The 18865-nt window shown below is 47.2% G+C and overlaps 1 protein-coding gene and 1 long non-coding RNA gene across 9 annotated transcripts in view; one reads left to right on the plus strand and one right to left on the minus strand.

Moving 5' to 3' along the window:
* Positions 1-17221, plus strand: part of LOC310659693 (glutamate receptor ionotropic, NMDA 1) — a 31814-nt gene extending 14593 nt beyond the window's left edge. For 2 of the 7 annotated variants that reach the window (XM_083403356.1, XM_083403357.1), the window contains 7 exons: positions 441-589; positions 840-997; positions 2036-2197; positions 2726-2835; positions 3396-3541; positions 10093-10203; positions 16065-17221. In XM_083403356.1, the coding sequence (XP_083259482.1) occupies positions 441-589; positions 840-997; positions 2036-2197; positions 2726-2835; positions 3396-3541; positions 10093-10203; positions 16065-16133 (905 nt within the window). In that variant the 3' untranslated portion in view covers positions 16134-17221. Of the gene's footprint in view, positions 1-440; positions 590-839; positions 998-2035; positions 2198-2725; positions 2836-3395; positions 3542-4459; positions 4495-8704; positions 8852-10092; positions 10204-15164; positions 15256-16064 lie in introns of those variants that run through there. The other 5 variants (XR_014502935.1, XR_014502936.1, XM_083403360.1 and 2 more) reach the window with 5 other exon arrangements.
* The window catches only part of LOC310659761, a 34612-nt gene that overhangs the window by 9372 nt on the left and 6375 nt on the right, over positions 1-18865 (minus strand). The gene's annotated exons all lie outside the window — the stretch shown is intronic.

The raw sequence follows: 18865 nt of genomic DNA on the forward strand, positions 1-18865 counted from the left end.
GGTGCCACCGACCCCATCTCATCTTCTCCGATATTTCTCCCATGAAAATAGGGAGGTCCCACCATCCCCTTAGACATGGATGAAAATAGGGAGGTCCTACCATCCCCTTTGACCTTGATGAAAACAGGAAGGTCCTAACACCCCCTTTGACATTGATAAAAATATGGACGTCCTACCATCCCCTTTGACATTGATATGGAGGTCCTACCATCTCGTTTTACATTGATGAAAATATGGACGTCCTACCATCTTCTCCGACTTCCGTCATTTCTCCCATGAGAATAGGGATGTCCTACTCAACTTCTTCCCCTCTGGGTCCTTCCCTCATTAGATGGTCTTCTCGAGGGGCGGCACTAGAGAGCTTGGGTGAGGTCTATCTCCCCAGGGTTTCAGTCCTTCAGATGCTTGAGGACCATCCCAAACTGCCCTATCTCTTCCAGGCGCTCCCCGGAGCTTCTCCGCACGGATCCTGGGGATGGTTTGGGCTGGATTTGCCATGATCATCGTGGCCTCTTACACTGCCAACCTGGCGGCCTTCCTGGTGTTGGACAGACCCGAGGAACGGATCACGGGCATCAATGATCCCAGGGTAAGCATGGAAGGAGAACACCAAGCCTCTGACATGTCTCCTATGAGAATATGGATGTCCTACCATCTTCTCTAACATTTATCCCATGAGAATAGGGACGTCCTACCATCGCCTCTAGCATATCTCCCACGAAATTATGGACGTCCTACCACCCCTTCTGACATTTCTCCCATGAAAATGTGGACGTTCTACCACCCCTTCTGATGTTTCTCCCACCAAATTACGGATGTCCTACCTTCCCCTCTCCCAGCTGCGCAACCCGTCTGACAAATTCATCTACGCCACGGTCAAGCAGAGCTCGGTGGACATCTACTTCCGCCGGCAGGTGGAGCTCAGCACCATGTACCGCCACATGGAGAAGCATAACTATGAAAGCGCCGCCGAAGCCATCCAGGCCGTCCGGGACAAGTGAGTTGGACTCCTTTGACTTTTCCCGGAGGGTGGGCTGGGAGGACGTGGGGGACCAATGGGGAAAGAGGCGTTGGATTATGGGATTCCATTTTTATTTTTCGGCCAGTTAATTTCCATGAATTTCGACCAATTAACAACCCACTGATTTGAAGCCAATGCAAAGTCGAAGAATTTTTGCAGGAATTTGGGTGGGATTTCTAAGAAATTTTGTTGGGATTTCTAATAAATTGTTTGACTGGGATTTATTAGAAATTGTTTGGGATTTCTAAGAAATTCTGCTGGGATTTCCAATAAATTTGGCTGGGATTTCTAAGAAATTCTGCTGGGATTTCCAATAAATTTGGCTGGGATTTATAAGAAATTCTGCTGGGATTTCCAATAAATTTGGCTAGGATTTTTAAGAAATTCTGTTGGGATTTCCAATAAATTTGGCTGGGATTTCTAAGAAATTGTTTGACTGGGATATCTCAGAAATGTTTGCTGGGTTTCTAAGAAATTTTCCTGGGATTTCAAAGAAATGTCTGCGTCTTCTAAACAAAATGTTTTGCGGGAATTTCTAATAAATCGTTTTGCAGAAATATAGAAGACATTTTACTGGGATTTCTAAGAAAATGTTTGGCTGGGATTTCTAAGAAATTGTTTGGCTGGGATTTCTAATCAGTGGTTTTGCTGGGTTTCTCGTAAATTTTGCAATCTAATTTATTGTTTTGCTGGGATTTCTAATCAATGGTTTGGTAGGAATTTCTAAAGAAAGGTTTGGCGGGATTTCTCAGAAATGGTTTGACGGGAATTTCTAAGAAAAGGTTTTGTGGGAATATCTCAGGAAAGGTTTTGCGGGAATATCTCAGGAAAGGTTTGGCAGGAATTTCTCAGGAAAGAATTTGCTGGGATTTCTGATCCTTTCCTTTCGGGACCGCTTCATCCTGCAAAAATCCTCCATCGGAAGAGGGGGAGGAAAGGCTTCTGGAATTTGCCGGGAGCACTGAAGTCGACCCCCTTTTCCTGGTTACTGTTCCCACTTGTGTCTCCACCCAGCAAACTCCACGCCTTCATCTGGGACTCTGCTGTCCTGGAGTTCGAAGCCTCCCAGAAGTGCGACCTGGTGACCACTGGAGAACTCTTCTTCCGGTCTGGATTCGGAATCGGAATGAGGAAGGACAGTCCCTGGAAGCAGAATGTCTCGCTGGCCATCCTCAAGTCCGTACCCTCTCCCCCGCCCGCGGGAATGATCCAGGGAAGGGGGTTGGGGTTGGGTGGAGAACACCAGACCCTCCGAGCATCCCGGATCGATCCCGGAACTTCCCTTTCCCACTCCGGAGGAGAAACACAAGAGGACCTGTTTTCATGGGAGAAAGGTCCAGGCATCCCCTCTGGGGGAAATCGGGAAAATAGGATATCCAGGGTTCAAACCGGAAAGCTGCCAGCCCCTCCAACGTTCCTCGCCCCCCAAAATCGGGATGTTCTGGGATCAAACCCAGTAGCATCAAAGAGGGAGTCGGGTTGTGCCTGACCTCCTCTGGGTCTGTCAAAGATGGCCAAGGAGCCTTCTTGGTCCAAGTTGGTCTCCTGGAGACCTTGGCCTTTCCTGGGACTCCCTTAGGTTCCCGTAAGAGATTTGAGGGTTGCGGGCGTGGCTTCACCTGGCCTCCCGCCCCATCCCCCCAATCCATATTTTATTCAAGATGGTGGGACTCCCCGCTTCAGCTCTCTCCTCCCGTCCCACAGCCTCCACGAAAATGGCTTCATGGAAGAGCTGGACAAGACGTGGGTGAGGTACCAGGAGTGCGACTCAAGGAGTAATGCCCCGGCCACCCTGACCTTTGAGAACATGGCAGGTGGGTTCCTAGACCTCCCCGTTCCCCCTGGAGCTCCCTCCCCTCAGGGATCAGAGAAGAAGGGGCATGAGGGACACCACCACCACCCCCGGGGTCATCCAGTCCAACCCAAGGCAAGGCACAAAATGTCCAGTGCTTAGCCTGGTTCTTAAGAATAAGAATATTGAGATGATGGTGGTGTTTGTGGATGGATGATGATGGATGATGATGATGATGACGACTGCCAAACTTAGATTCACATTATTATTATTATTATTATTAATTATATATATATATTACTGTTATTGTTACTATTGGCATTTCTAACTACTACTGCTGCTACCACCATTTGCAAGTATCCCTATCGCTATCGCTATCCTTCTTCTTACAATTGTCATTTGTGATTCCTATTCTTATTCCGGATCCCCATCGTTATTACTATCACAATGATTGCCGCCATGATTACAATTCTCACTCTGCTTCCTGGACGACCCTCGACTGTGGTGGCGGCGTGTGTGTGTGCGCTTCTTTCGAACCCGGCTCTCTGACCCTTCTCCCTCCCGCGTTTCGACCCCTCCCAGGTGTCTTCATGCTGGTGGCCGGTGGGATCGTGGCTGGAATCTTCCTGATCTTTATCGAAATTGCCTACAAGAGGCACAAGGACGCCCGACGGAAGCAGATGCAGTTGGCCTTTGCCGCCGTCAATGTCTGGAGGAAGAACCTACAGGTAGGAAGAGGCCATTTTGGGGGGAAGAAGAGACCTCTGGCGGGGGGCAGGTAACCCACAAAACCGCCGGAAAAAACACCAAAACAAGTGGGATGTCTTTGAATTTCCATTTTTTAATTTGGAGGTCCTTTTCCATTTCCCATTCCTTCACCCCAACAGTCACTACGGTGCCAAATGGGAGTAGAATTAGGGGGACGCCCGCTCCGTGGCTCCCACTTATGGGCTGGGGGAACCCCATAAGAGTCGCTCCTTCCAAGAGGGCGGAGGGTTGGTTCGGATGACCCCTGGGGAACCCCACTGCCCCACTCATCCTGGGAAGGCCTTTGAGGGGCCCGTACCCTCCTAAATAGGGGGGCAAATGCCCCAATGGAAATAGGGGCATCCTATTTGACCCCCTATAATGAAATAGGGGCGTCCTATTCAATCCCCTACAATGGGAATAGGGACATCCTATTAAATCCCCTACAATGGGAATAGGGGCGTCCTATTAAATCCCCTATAATGAAACAGGGGCATCTCATTCGATCCCCAATAATGAAATAGGGGCGTTCTATTCAATCCCCATCAATGGGAATAGGGACATCCTATTAAATTCCCTACAATGGGAATAGGGTCGTCCTGTCAATTGGGGTCTGTCCATCCCTGTGTCCTGCCCCCTCCGCCGCCCAAACGAGGCAGGCCCGAATTTTGTAGGGCATCCCGAGTGCAATTGTCACTGCCATTTTTCACTTGCCAACTTTCTAGAGAGGAGAAACGCTTCCCTGGGTTGATGGTGGGTGCGGTCCAAGGTTTGGGGTTTGGCCGAGATGTGGGGGGGTCCAGCATTTTTTGGGTGGGGGCCATCCCACCCCACCCCACGGCCGACGAGGAAAGCTGACGTTCCAGAGATCCGTTTGACAATGTAAGACTTTTCCGCAGGAGGAACCCTCCGGCCACTAGTACAATGCTAGAAGGTAGGCGAGTGGGAAGATTTCTTTGTTCAATAAATACCAATTTTAAGAAATAAAATAAAATAAAAGTCAAATAAAAAATCAAAATATGACCAAAACATTTATATATATATATAAATATATATATGCTTTCGTAGATTTTCACGGGTACAGGAATGCAGGTTTTGGTGTCCTCGGGTGTCTTCCCGTGTAAAAGTTGGGGTGTCTAGGCGACGTTTCGACGAGGTCTCACTCGTCATCTTCAGGCTGGTGCTTTCGGCTTCTTGTTACTGGAACAGAGCAGGATCTCAGTGTTTGAGTTCCTATAAATACTGTTGAGGAGGTGTGGTGTATAGCCTCCAATGTTCTGGGCAGAGAGGAGGTTCCCAGGCTAGTGTGCCTTTTCTTCTTTTGTTCCTTAATTACTTGAGGGATATCTTGAGTGATTTCTTGAGTGATTTCCTGAATCCCACTTAGGTGGGTCATTAGGTGTGGATTAGTTTACTTTAGCAACTAATCCACACCTAATGACCCACCTAAGTGGGATTCAGGAAATCACTCAAGAAATCACTCAAGATATCCCTCAAGTAATTAAGGAACAAAAGAAGAAAAGGCACACTAGCCTGGGAACCTCCTCTCTGCCCAGAACATTGGAGGCTATACACCACACCTCCTCAACAGTATTTATAGGAACTCAAACACTGAGATCCTGCTCTGTTCCAGTAACAAGAAGCCGAAAGCACCAGCCTGAAGATGACGAGTGAGACCTCGTCGAAACGTCGCCTAGACACCCCAACTTTTACACGGGAAGACACCCGAGGACACCAAAACCTGCAAATATATATATATATACACACACATGCATACATACATACATATACGTATTATATATATGTTTATGTGTATATATATATATATATATGCAGGTTTTGGTGTCCTCGGGTGTCTTCCCGTGTAAAAGTTGGGGTGTCTAGGCGACGTTTCGACGAGGTCTCACTCGTCATCTTCAGGCTGGTGCTTTCGGCTTCTTGTTACTGGAACAGAGCAGGATCTCAGTGTTTGAGTTCCTATAAATACTGTTGAGGAGGTGTGGTGTATAGCCTCCAATGTTCTGGGCAGAGAGGAGGTTCCCAGGCTAGTGTGCCTTTTCTTCTTTTGTTCCTTAATTACTTGAGGGATATCTTGAGTGATTTCTTGAGTGATTTCCTGAATCCCACTTAGGTGGGTCATTAGGTGTGGATTAGTTGCTAAAGCTTTCGTGTCTTGAACTCTTGAACTTTGTGAAGAGTTTTTCTGAGAAGATGGCTGTACTGCACTTGGTTGTGCTCTGGCTTGGCTTCGTGTATAGGGGCGAGCTGTGGTTTTGTGGCCTGTGCCAGCCAGATCTGTGTAGGGATTGCAGGGGGGTGCAGCATCCGGAGGTGCCACCCTGGTTTGGCTACTGGATGGTGTCTGTAATTTATCTGTGGAGAGGGTCTGGGTTTGGGTCTGGTGTGGTTGATTGGTGATGGCGTTCTGTGTGCCTCTGGATCTGGTGTCAGATTTTGTGGGGAGGGCTAATTTCCAGATGTCTGGCAAGCGGGATGTGTCGTCACGCTTGTTCATGTTGTGAGGGTGTTTCTCTATCTCGATGGCTTCCATGATTATTCTCTTGTGGTGATGTTCCATGTTAAAGAGCAATTTGGAATCTGCAAAATTAATTTCGTGTCCTGTTTCTTTCATGTGTTGGAAAAGAGAGGAAGTTTTTTCTTCTTTTTTGACGGCATTCTTGTGTTCTGCGATCCGTGCATTTATTCGTCTGTTTGTTTGTCCAATGTACGTGGCTGGGCAGACTTTGCAGGGTATTTCATAGACCCCTTGGTTTTCCAACTGAATTGTGTTAATTGCCAATGGATACCAGCAAAACAGGGTTACGAAGCTAATCCAAAAAGAAACACCCCCCAAAAACCAAGACACAGAAGAAAACAATGGCATAGCCCTCCTTCCTTATATCAAGGGCACTACAGATAAAATTAGCAAAATCCTCCATAAACACAATATCAAAACAGCCTTTTGCACCAACCAAAAAATAGCCAATATCCTCAGAAACCCCAAGGATAAAATTCAGTTGGAAAACCAAGGGGTCTATGAAATACCCTGCAAAGTCTGCCCAGCCACGTACATTGGACAAACAAACAGACGAATAAATGCACGGATCGCAGAACACAAGAATGCCGTCAAAAAAGAAGAAAAAACTTCCTCTCTTTTCCAACACATGAAAGAAACAGGACACGAAATTAATTTTGCAGATTCCAAATTGCTCTTTAACATGGAACATCACCACAAGAGAATAATCATGGAAGCCATCGAGATAGAGAAACACCCTCACAACATGAACAAGCGTGACGACACATCCCGCTTGCCAGACATCTGGAAATTAGCCCTCCCCACAAAATCTGACACCAGATCCAGAGGCACACAGAACGCCATCACCAATCAACCACACCAGACCCAAACCCAGACCCTCTCCACAGATAAATTACAGACACCATCCAGTAGCCAAACCAGGGTGGCACCTCCGGATGCTGCACCCCCCTGCAATCCCTACACAGATCTGGCTGGCACAGGCCACAAAACCACAGCTCGCCCCTATACACGAAGCCAAGCCAGAGCACAACCAAGTGCAGTACAGCCATCTTCTCAGAAAAACTCTTCACAAAGTTCAAGAGTTCAAGACACGAAAGCTTTAGCAACTAATCCACACCTAATGACCCACCTAAGTGGGATTCAGGAAATCACTCAAGAAATCACTCAAGATATCCCTCAAGTAATTAAGGAACAAAAGAAGAAAAGGCACACTAGCCTGGGAACCTCCTCTCTGCCCAGAACATTGGAGGCTATACACCACACCTCCTCAACAGTATTTATAGGAACTCAAACACTGAGATCCTGCTCTGTTCCAGTAACAAGAAGCCGAAAGCACCAGCCTGAAGATGACGAGTGAGACCTCGTCGAAACGTCGCCTAGACACCCCAACTTTTACACGGGAAGACACCCGAGGACACCAAAACCTGCATTCCTGTACCCGTGAAAATCTACGAAAGCAAATATATATATATATATATATATATATAATATAAGTCTATATATAACATATGTGTGTGTGTCTGTGTGTGTATTCAATAAGATCAGAATATGACCAAAAATATATAAAATATTATTTATATATGTATATAAATAATATACATATAATTTATATATGCGTATATAATATATAATACATATAAGTATATAATGCATATAATATATATATAATGTATATATGTATATACGTATATGTATGTGTGTGTGTGTGTGTATGCGCGCACACATGCACACACACACACATTTCTTTTCAAATTATTATTTGAAATCATGGGCGGGGTAGAAATGATAAATTATTACTATTATTATTATTTGGTTTTGGTCACTCTTCGGCCATGGCGCAACGCCATGGCAAGCCATGCGCTGATACCTCTGGATCAATATATGTAAATATATATATATATATTTATATGTGGGTATCTCCCTATCTATATATATTTAGATATAGCGCTTCATCCATTCCATCCTATCAATTGCTTTTTTCCTGTGCATGCCCGGGGGGGCAGGTGGGAGAGGAAGATCGGGAACGGAAGCAGGAAATGGATTCAATTCCGCTCGGCCCCCCCAACCCGGATGCGGAGGAGCCAGACCTGGTCTCTCTCTCCCCCCAAAAAATTACCTAAATCCAAAGGGGGGGATCAGAAATGGAGTTCCCCAAGGGGAGGATACAGTGGGTTCAGATCGGGGGGCCCTCCCCCCAAAACCCCAAATTCTACTGTAGCCCAAAGGGTTGGGATCAGAAATGGGGTTCCCCTCCCAAAAACGGGGGCCTCCTCCCCCCCCATAACCAGGTCTGGTTGCCTCCCACCCAACCTCCCCCCACGATTCTCTCCCCTCCCCCCTCCTTGACGGCTTTCGTTCCCACTCCGCCCCCAACCCTCCAGCTGCCCCCTCCCCATTTAACCCCCCCCTCGGATTCCCGCCCGGGGTCCCTCCGGAAAGCAGCCCCCCAGCTTCCGGCCGCCGATCTCGGGAGACCTATATACCCTCCTTGATTTCCCAATACTGGTTTTCGTTTCTTTCTTTAATTCTGATATTTTACCCCCCATTCCCCCCTTAACATACAATGACTTCCCTTCTCTTCTGATGCAGTCTTCTCTCTATCTCCCAGCCGTAGGACCTGCCTTGACCAAAGGCCCCGATCCTATTTATTTAGGGGTAGGTGGAAAAAGTCTCTTGCCCCCCTCTCTAGATGATGGAAGAAAGGGGGCGACAGTGACCGGCAGGGACCGCCCCCCTCCCAAGCCACCAATAGAGTGGGGGCCCCTTCTCTCCAAGCTCCTGAGAGGAGGCCCTCTGAGCTGCTGAAGGAACCCCAATGTTGCTTGTAGCTCCGTCCCGCCCCGTTCCCCCCACTCCTTCCAGAAAAGGATCCGCCCAACATACAAGGTCCTCACGTACAGTTTCTGTCAGATGTTCGTCCCATGAAATTATAGACATCCTTCCTTCCCCTCTGAGGTTCTTTCCATGAAATTATGGACGTTCTACCATCCACTTTGACGTTCTTCCACCAAGATTATGGACGTCCTACCACCCCTTCTGATGTTCTTCCCACAAAATTATGGACATCCTACCATCCCCTTTGACATTCCTCCCATGAAATTATGGACGTCATACCACTCTTTCTGACGCTCCTCCCATGAAATTATGGACGTCCTACCACCCTTTCTGGCGTTCCTCCCATGAAATTATAGACGTCCTACCACCCCTTCTGACATTTTCCCCATGAAATTATGGACGTCCTACCACCTTTTCTGACGTTCTTCCCACAAAATTATGGACGTCCTATCACCCCTTCTGACGTTCTTCCCACAAAATTATGGACGTCCTACCACCCTTTCTGATGTTCTTCCCATGAAATTATGGACGTCCTACCACCCCTTCTGACGTTCCTCCCACAAAATTTGGACGTCCTACCATCCTCTCTGACATTCCCACCACCAAATTATGGATGTCCTACCATGACGTTCCTCCCCGGAAAACAGGGTCTTCCTATCACCCCTCCAACTGATGCTTGGGGTGCTTCTGACCTGAACCACCCCATCCAAGACCCCCAAAATCGCCCTCTTGGTGGGGACCTGCCCCGTTTGCCCCAGGGATGGGATGGTTTTGAGGGCAACTGTACATCCTCTCTGACATTTCTCCGGGAGTTGGGGGAGAGGAGTGTCTGGTTCCTCCCCCTTCCATGAAAAGAGGGACTTCCGATTCCATTCCAAGAGGGGCGTCCTCTCCCACCCCGTCCTGTGAAATTAGGGTACATCCATGAAAAGGACAGTGGATCTGCTCAGAGTCTGGGGTGGCTCCCAGGATCGCCCCAGCCCAAGATGGCCACTCGGAAGGTCAGCGCTCGGAGGGGCCCTCCAGAGCCCGGCCGCCCTGTAGGGCAGGAGGAGCATACCAGGCGAGCAAGGCCGTCCGTGAAAGCGAGGCACAGTGTAGACGCGGCGGCCGGTGGCGGCCGTCCGGAGATCTAACCGCTTATGTACATGTTCGTTTTAGGATAGACCAAGTGCTAGAGCAGAACCAGGCCCTAGAATGAAAACCACTTTTAGGTCCATCACATCCACGCTGGCCAACAGCTTCAAGAGCCGTAGGTCCTGCAGAGACACGGTAAGAAGAAGACAACCGGTTGTGCCCTCCTTCTTTCTCTCTCTCTTTCTCCTGCCAAACCATCAGCCGCCCCATCTCACAGCTGCCATGGCCCCGTGTCCGTCCTCTGTCAGTCCGTCTCCACTGTCTGTCCCAAAGATCGAGGGCTCCCTCTTCTCCCCATACGTGGTTTGTTTTCCTTTCTGTTCTGACCCCCCGAAAAACCCAGAATTTTCTCCCCCCCCCTTTTGATTTCCAGTCCTTCCTGTCCTGGTCCCCGCCCAGAAAGCGGTCCGCCGTGCCGTCTTCCCCTCGTCCGTCCCCTGCCCTGCCATCTCCACCGTCTCCCTCTGCCTGTGGTAACTGTACGGCTCCGCAAGCAGTGGCCAGCAGGACTCCCTGCCACCGCCCTCTCCTGCCACCACACTTCCTGTGGGATTCAGGCAAGGTGCATGGCCTCGCCCGGCACCATGTCTCTCGTCACCTTCTGTACCTGTGTTTTTCTGTCCGTGGTTTCCTTGGAAATGACGAGGCGGGGGAGGGGCCCTCCGTCATCAGGCGGACGGCCGAGCTCCATTGCTTAGCCCGCGCCAACGTTTCTCCCATGGAAACAGGGGCGTCTGGCCGTCCTCTCTGACGTTGACACAACAGAACCGGCAATCCAAGTCCCCCCGGGCCAGATCCAGCCATAGCTGTCAACTTTTCCCTTTTCTTGCGAGGAATCCTATTTGGAATAAGGGAATTTCCCTTTTAAAAAGGGAACCGTTGCAGCTATGGATCAGGCCCATTTGGGTCCTCAATCCGGGAAGCCGGATCTGTAAATCTCGGCGACACCGATGATTGGTTTGCCCCGGGGGCATTTGATCGGCAGGGATGGCCCCGCCCTGCGCTGGGATCCAGGCTCGCCATGGGATTGGTCGAGCCGCCGCCGCTCAGCCTCTTTGTCCCATCCTTGTCGCCAATGATCTCAGGTTCTGTCTTCACTCAGCCTCTTCCTCCCACTGCTGCTCGGCCTCTTCCTCCCGCCCCCGCCGCCCCTGCCGCCCTGGTGCCCCTATGGTAAGGTTCCCAGGCATCCCCGTTTTCCGGGGACTGTCCCCAGATTTAGAAATCCTACAAAATCCATGGAGATTGAAAAGCATCCCCGGATTCATGGGGGGAAATCTGGTCACCTTATTCTACCGGCCAGAGAGCGAGTGAACAAGCTCACTCTGTCTACTCACGAGAAGCAGCGGTGGTGGTGGTGGCAGCAGCCCCTGGGAAGCTGGGGCTGGGGGCTGGGGAGGAGAACAATTTGACCCCCCTCGCCTCTTCTTCCAGCTCCACCGCCCGGTTCCGCTTCTCCAGCCCACCATAAGGTCTGCGTGACATTGGACTGGCCGGCTGCTAGAAAAAATTGCCAACCCCTGTCCTGTTCCATACCTGTCGACATTTCTCCCATGAAATACAGACGTCCTATTCCATATGTGCCAACATTTCTCCCATGAAAATACGGACATTCTATTCCATACCTGCCAACATTTCTCCCATGAAAATACAGACTTCCTACCATCCCCTCTGACATTTCCCCCATGAAAATACAGACATTCTATTCCATACCTGCCAACATTTCTCCCATGAAAATAGGAATGTCCTTAGGAAAAGCGGGATCAACCCCGGATCAAACCGGAAACCGCCATGGCTTCTTCAGATCTTGGGCTGTCCCTGCAATAGGGACCCTGGGATATCTGTTAGGATCCCTCATCCCAATCTGTTGATAGGCTGGGAATGAGGCCAAGGCGGGACAACCCGAACTTCCACAATCTGCAGACTTTCTGCTGTTTTCCTATGTGCAGGCAGTTCCCCAGTCAGATGAGTGGGGTATTATTATTATTATTATTATTATTATTATTATTATTAATTTATTTTATGGCTCTTTGGCAACAATAATTGTGGTGGTGTTGATGATAATATATATAAAATATTATTGTTATTATTGTTATTATCATCATTATCATTATCATTATTATTATTTTATTTTATGGCTCTTTGGCAACAATAATTGTAGGGGTGGTGGTGATAATGATGATAATATATATAAAACATTATTGTTGTTATTGTTATTATTATTATCACCATTATTATTTATATTATTATTGTAATTATCATCATAAACATTATTATCATCAGGTAGGCAGCCGTGTTGGTCTGATGCAGCAGAAATAAAATAATAGTCATAATAATAATAACCATAATCTTTTATATATATATTATTATCATCATCATTATCATTATTATCATCAGGTAGGCAGCCGTGTTGGTCTGGCACAGCGGAAATAAAAGAAGAAGAAGAAGACTTATTATTATTATTATTATTATTATTATTATTATTATTATTATTATACATGGAACTTAATATATTTCACAAAACCTCTCCCATGATTTCTCAAACTTATTCCAAAAGGCGTTGGGCTACAATTTCCTCTGAACATCCTCCTGTATCAATGTGAAGATTGCTGTCCCTCTCTCGGATCAGCCCCAAATATTGCTCACTGTTTCCGCTCAGGATTTCATCTGAAAATTCTCCTGTATCAATGCTAAGATCATTGTCATTTTCTTGGAGACCAGCCCTGAATATTCCTCACCGCTTCTCCTCCGAATTTCCTCATCAAATCCTCCCATATCAGTGCCAAGATCACCGTCACACCCCCCCCCCAAAAAAACACATTAAAACACCCTTGAATTTCAAGGATATTTAAACGAGTATTCAAGATTGTAAAACAGGGGGAAAAATTAAAATTATATATATATTTAAAAAGACACACATATCAAAACCAGTAAAAACAATTCTAACAAAAAACATAATAATAATAATAATAATAATAATAATAATAATAATAATAATAATAATAATAATTTTTTATTTATACCCCACCCTCCCCAGCCAGGGCCAGGGCCAGGGCCAGGCTCAGGGCGGCTAACACCAAATATAAAGTACAATAAAACATAATAGGAAAAAAACCAAGAACAGTTAATTAAAATGCAGCTTAAAATGCAGCCTCATTTTAGTAGTAGCCCATAAGCCAAGACCATAAAGGGAGGAAACATGAGAACTATTTTTTATTTTATTTTATTTTATTTTATTTTATTATTTTATTTTATTTTATTTTAATTATTAATTACTATTAGTAGTAGTAACCTATAGTAGCCCATAAATCAAGACCATAAAGGGAGGAAACAGAATTAAAAAGCAGTTTAACAGCATGTCAATCCGTTCTCATCCCTTTTTATTTATTTTTAATCCATTTCCGATTTTTTTGTCCATTTCCCACGGCAGGTTATTCCTTGTTGAACATCCCAAGCCACCACTCTGTGGCATTCTGGCTCCACCTCCTTTTGCTGAATTTATTCCTCCCTCCCCTCCATTCCCTCGTTCTCCTGAATATCCATCCATCCATTCCTTCCTCCCTTCCCTCCATTCCCTCGTTCTGCTGAATATCCATCCATTCCTTCATTCCTCTAAATATCCATCCATGCTTTCCTTCCTCTGAATATCCTCCCATCCATTCATTCCTCCCTCCCCTCCATTCCCTCGTTCTTCCCACCGCTCCCGCCATTCTTACTCCCGGTCGGCCTTCTCCGCTCCTCTCCTCTCCGCTTCTCCTCCTCCAAACCCTCCTTTCCTCTTTCACCTCGGCACATTCCATCTTCCGCCCGTCCCTCCCGCCGTCGCTCTTTCGTTGGGAATTTCTCTTTCGTTCCATCTTCCACTGGGCGGTCACAATCCAAATGATTGCGAATTTGGGTCGCTCTCGACGTTTGCAGGATTCAGGCTGTTTCCAAGGAGCAGATTGCACCAAAGCAATCCGTCCAAATGATTAAATCAGGTTTCTAATCAACATTTGCAGAATTCCAGCTATTTCCAAGGAACAGATTGCACCAAAGCAATCTGTCAAAATTATTAAATCAGGATTCTGATCCACATTTGCAGGATTCCAGCTGTTTCCAAGGAGCCAATTGCAGTAAATCAACCCGTCCAAATCATTCCACCAAATTTGATTTAATTCCCAGATATCTTCTCCATTGCGCATCATCCTTCCCGGCACGGTCGCCACGTGGGCAGGAAAGTTCCATCTCCCTCTCCAAACCCCCGGCCCGTTTTGGAGACCCTCTATTATGCATGTTTCTGAGTTGGCGGGGCATAGGGTTTGACCTCATCCCCGCCCTTTGGTGTCTTTCCAAAGGTCCCAGACATTGAATGGTCCACCTGGGGCGAAAGCCAACTTCTCGGCCATCTTGAAATTCTGACCCCCCCCTCTCTCCCCATCAAATGGTATTCCAGAAGGGGAAATGTCTCGGCCGGAAAAGATGGCTTTCCGCCTTCTCAAACTCCCCCCACATGACTCTCCATTTATTCCTCCTGTTCGTAACTGCAGGGATTTATAAAAATAAGTCTCCCCCCCAGCGGTGGGCGTTTGAATAACCTCCAACATTTCTCCAATGAAGATAGGGACATCCCATTCCATCCCCTCCAACATTTGTCCCATGAAAATAGGGACATCCTATTCCATCCCCTCCAATATTTCTCTGATGAAAATAGGGAAGTCCTATTCCATCCACTCCAACATTTCTCCCATGAAAATAGGGACGTCCTATTCCACCCCCTCCAACATTTCTCCCATGAAAATAGGGACATCCCAGGAACAGCGGAACCTTCCGGGATCCCGGCGGAAACTGGGCTGGATTCTTCTACCCCGGGAGAGAGAGGGGTTCTTGGACGGTCTGCTTCCTCTGGTGGCTTTCCCTTCTAGGCATTCCAGTGTGGAGGGTAGAGGGAGGAGGAGGAGGAGGAAGAAACGCAGCTCTGGGTTGGCCGGGTTGGCCGGGCGGCGTCCCGCTTTCCTGGGGTGGTGGTTTTGGTGGTGTCCCCGGGTGCCGGCACCGGGTTCAAAGCCAGCTTTCGATGTAATAGACCATCCCTTTGATGCGCCTGCTCCCTACAGACACCCCCGCGAGGCCGCCACACCCAGAGTCCGTGAGCTGCAGATAAAGCCCTGTAGAGAATTCCCGGCTTCAGGAGTTCCTCCGCAAAGGGTGGGATCTTGTTGTGAATGTTGATGCATTTTTGTCCTGTATCCAAAGTCCTGTTTGATCTTGTGGGATGGGTGGTGGTGCTGGTGGGGGGAACAACCGGTCGTCCCCTTCCGGGACATCCCAGAAAAGGGCCGGGCGGGAGAGGAGTAGGGCGGCCATCTTGGAAAAAGTGGCTCTTTTGCGAGCCGAGTCGCCGAGCTTTTTCCCAGAGGGAGTTTCTTGGCGTACATGAAGGGAGAGTCGTTGGCAGATTTCGAAGGGGATCGACCCAAAATTGTCAAGGGGTCGAAGCTGCCGGGCGATTCCAAAGGGGATTGGCCCAAAATGGCTGAGCTAGCGGGTGCTGCTTTCCGGGGGAAGAGGCTGCGCTGCGAGGGGGAGGGAGCCCCCGCCCCACGTGGCTGCCCCCCGGTGAAGATCCTTGAGGGATGATGCGCTCCAACCGGGAAAGAGCTGAGCTGAATGGAAACAGGGGGCGGGATACGATGACACAGGTCAGGGTTCTGAAATTAGTAGGGTGGCCCTATGTCAGGGTCCCTAAAATGGGAAGGGTGGCCCTACGTTTGGCTCTGCCCACATTGCGGCACTCTGACTTTTTCTGTGGGAACAGAGCGGATCCCCGGAGATTCCCTGCTTGGTGCTCGCAGCCTTGAATGCATCCCGGTTTGGAGGCGCAGCATCTTCCTTGAGCGGTTTCCTGCCGGGGCGGTGGCGGCCTGCGGGGGCAGCATGTGTCTCGGCCTCACTCTGGCCCGCCTCTGCCTGACCACCGTCCCTCCCCCGTGTCTTGTCTTTTGTCTCCCCTGCAGCAGTACCACCCCACTGACCTTGCGGGGCAGCTCAATCTCTCGGACCCCTCGGTCAGCACCGTGGTGTGAGGGCCCCCGTCTCTTCTTTCCTGCCACCCCCTCTCAGACACCCCCGGGATGGACCAGCTCTTCTTCTCCCACGGACCTACCTTGTGGACTGGTGCTGAGGAGGTGGTCCCGCCCACCGTGCCACGGACGGACGGAGAACGAGCTCTGGTGTGCCTCCAGTGCCCGCTTCCCATTTCCTTGCGCCCCTTTGAAGGACACCCTCCCGGGGCAGCCCGGCTTTCCCACTTCCCAAGAGTTGAGGCAACTGTGCGCAACTGGGAGAGTCCCGTCCTTGTACAGTTCTCCGCTTCTGGTTGTCCACGTTGGGGCTTGCTCGATTTGGGGGAGCCGACTGACTGACTGACTGACTGACCTTCCTGTCCATGTACATAATCTGCTTCTCTTCCTACTGTCCACTTTGGGGATCACTCAATTTGGGGACTTCCTTCCTTCCTTCCTTCCTTCCTTCCTTCCTTCCTTCCTTCCTTCCTTCCTTCTTTCCTTCCTCCTTTCCTTCCATCCTTCCCTACCTCTTTGTTTCTTTCCTTCCCTCCCCCTTCCTTCCTCCCCTCCTTCTCTCTTCCTTCCTTCCCCTCCTTCCTTCCTTCCCTCCTTTCTTCCTTCCTTCCCTCCTTTCTTCCCTCCCTCCCTCCTTCCCAACCACCCCTTCTCTGCTTCTTGCCATTTCCCCAACATTCCTACCTATTCCCATGGATCCATTGAGCTGATTTTCTCCCTTCTTGGAGATCCATTTGGGTCTCTTAGAGATCCACTCATCCCCTGATCTTCCCTTTATTGTATATTATGCTTTCAGAAACCCAGACAGATGGCGGGGTAAAAATAAATTGTTGTTGTTCTTATTATTATTGATGATATTATTATTATTATTGATTTTATTAATATTGTTGTTGATATTATTATTATTATTATTGATATTATGTTGTTGTTGTTGTTATTTACCTGAATCCTGCTAGCATTTTCACTCGTCTGAAATTTATCTAACATCTGGAATTGCGGGCTGGAATGTGGACATCTCTTCCTAAGGATTGTGGATTTTATTAATGATTATTATTAAAATAAAATGTAAATAAAAGTTGTTTTATTATTTTATTATAATTATTATATATCATTATTATTTTATATTATTTAAATTAATAATAATAAATGTAAGGAACCACAGAAAGAGGGGGAAGGAAGTACCTAGATAATTAAATGAGCAAGGTAAATGAATTTGGGTAGGTGGAAGATATTTGGAAATAAATTTAAGGAACCGCAGGAGGAGGGGGAAGGATGTAGATAATTAGATGAGCAAGTTAAATGAATTTAAATTGAATTTCTAATATCTTCTGCCTATCCAAATTCCTGCTCAAATCTGCCCATCCAATCATCTCCTGCAAATATAACAATAAGTACAATAATCCTGTATCGGCGGGATTTTTCAACTGGATCTGGGGACTAATATATAATTGTGGGGTTTTTGGGGGGAGGTTATACACACACGCACATATTATTATAATAATAACATATTATAATATATAATTATAATATATAATTGTGGGTTTTATGGGGAGTTATTATAGTATCATTATATGTGTGTGTGTTTGGGGGGTTATTATAATATTATATATTTTGTGTGTGTGTGTGTGTGTGTGTGTTTGTGTGTGTATAAAATATATATATAATTGTGGGTTTTGGGGGGAGTTATTGTAGTATCATTAGATATGTGTGTGTATGTGTGTTTTGGGGGGTTATAATATATATATATATATATATATATATATATATATATATATATATATATATATAAATAATTGTGGGGTTTTTTGGGGGTTAATATAATATAATATGTGAGAGATTTTACTTTTTGGGGCTCCATGATCACTGCAGATGGTGACAGCAGTCACGAAATTAAAAGACGCCTGCTCCGTGGGATAAAGGCGATGGCAAACCTAGACAACATCTTAAAAAGTAGAGACATCACCTTGCCAACAAAGGTCCGTATAGTTAAACCCATGGTTTTCCCGGTAGTGATGTATGGAAGTGAGAGCTGGACCATAAAGAAGGCTGATCGCCGAAGAATTGATGCTTTTGAATTATGGTGCTGGAGGAGACTCTTGAGAGTCCCATGGACTGCAAGAAGATCAAACGCATCCATTCTTAAGGAAATTAGCCCTGAGTGTTCACTGGAAGGACAGATCATGAAGCTGAGGCTCCAATACTTTGGCCACCTCATGAGAAGAGAAGTCTCTTCTGGCACAAGGAGAAGGGGACGACAGAGGACGAGATGGTTGGACAGTGTTCTCGAAGTTACAAACATAAGTCTGACCAAACTGCGGGAGGCAGTGGAAGACAGGCGTGCCTGGCGTGCTCTGGTCCATGGGGTCACGAAGAGTCGGACACGACTAAACGACTAAACAACAACAACAATATAATATACTATATATTTATAATAATTGTGGGTTTGGGGGGGATTAAAATACACACACACACACACACACACGTGTGTGTGTATAAAATTGGGGTTTTTTGGGGGGTTATAAACATAAAAGTTCAAGAGAAATCCATATAACATATAAATGTTATATATCCATATAAACATATCAATCCATATAAAATCGATGTATTTTATTGCTGTTGTTGGACTACAACTCCCATCACCCCCAGCTAGCAAGGCCAACTGAAGAATATTGCGGGGGCATATTCTATAAAGATTTGGGGGCCCCGAATCTCTTTAGCGGGGAGGTTTGGCTTTC

Source organism: Podarcis tiliguerta (genome assembly GCF_965153285.1).
Source record: "Podarcis tiliguerta genome assembly, chromosome: 11".
NCBI classification, from domain to species: Eukaryota; Metazoa; Chordata; class Lepidosauria; order Squamata; family Lacertidae; genus Podarcis; species Podarcis tiliguerta.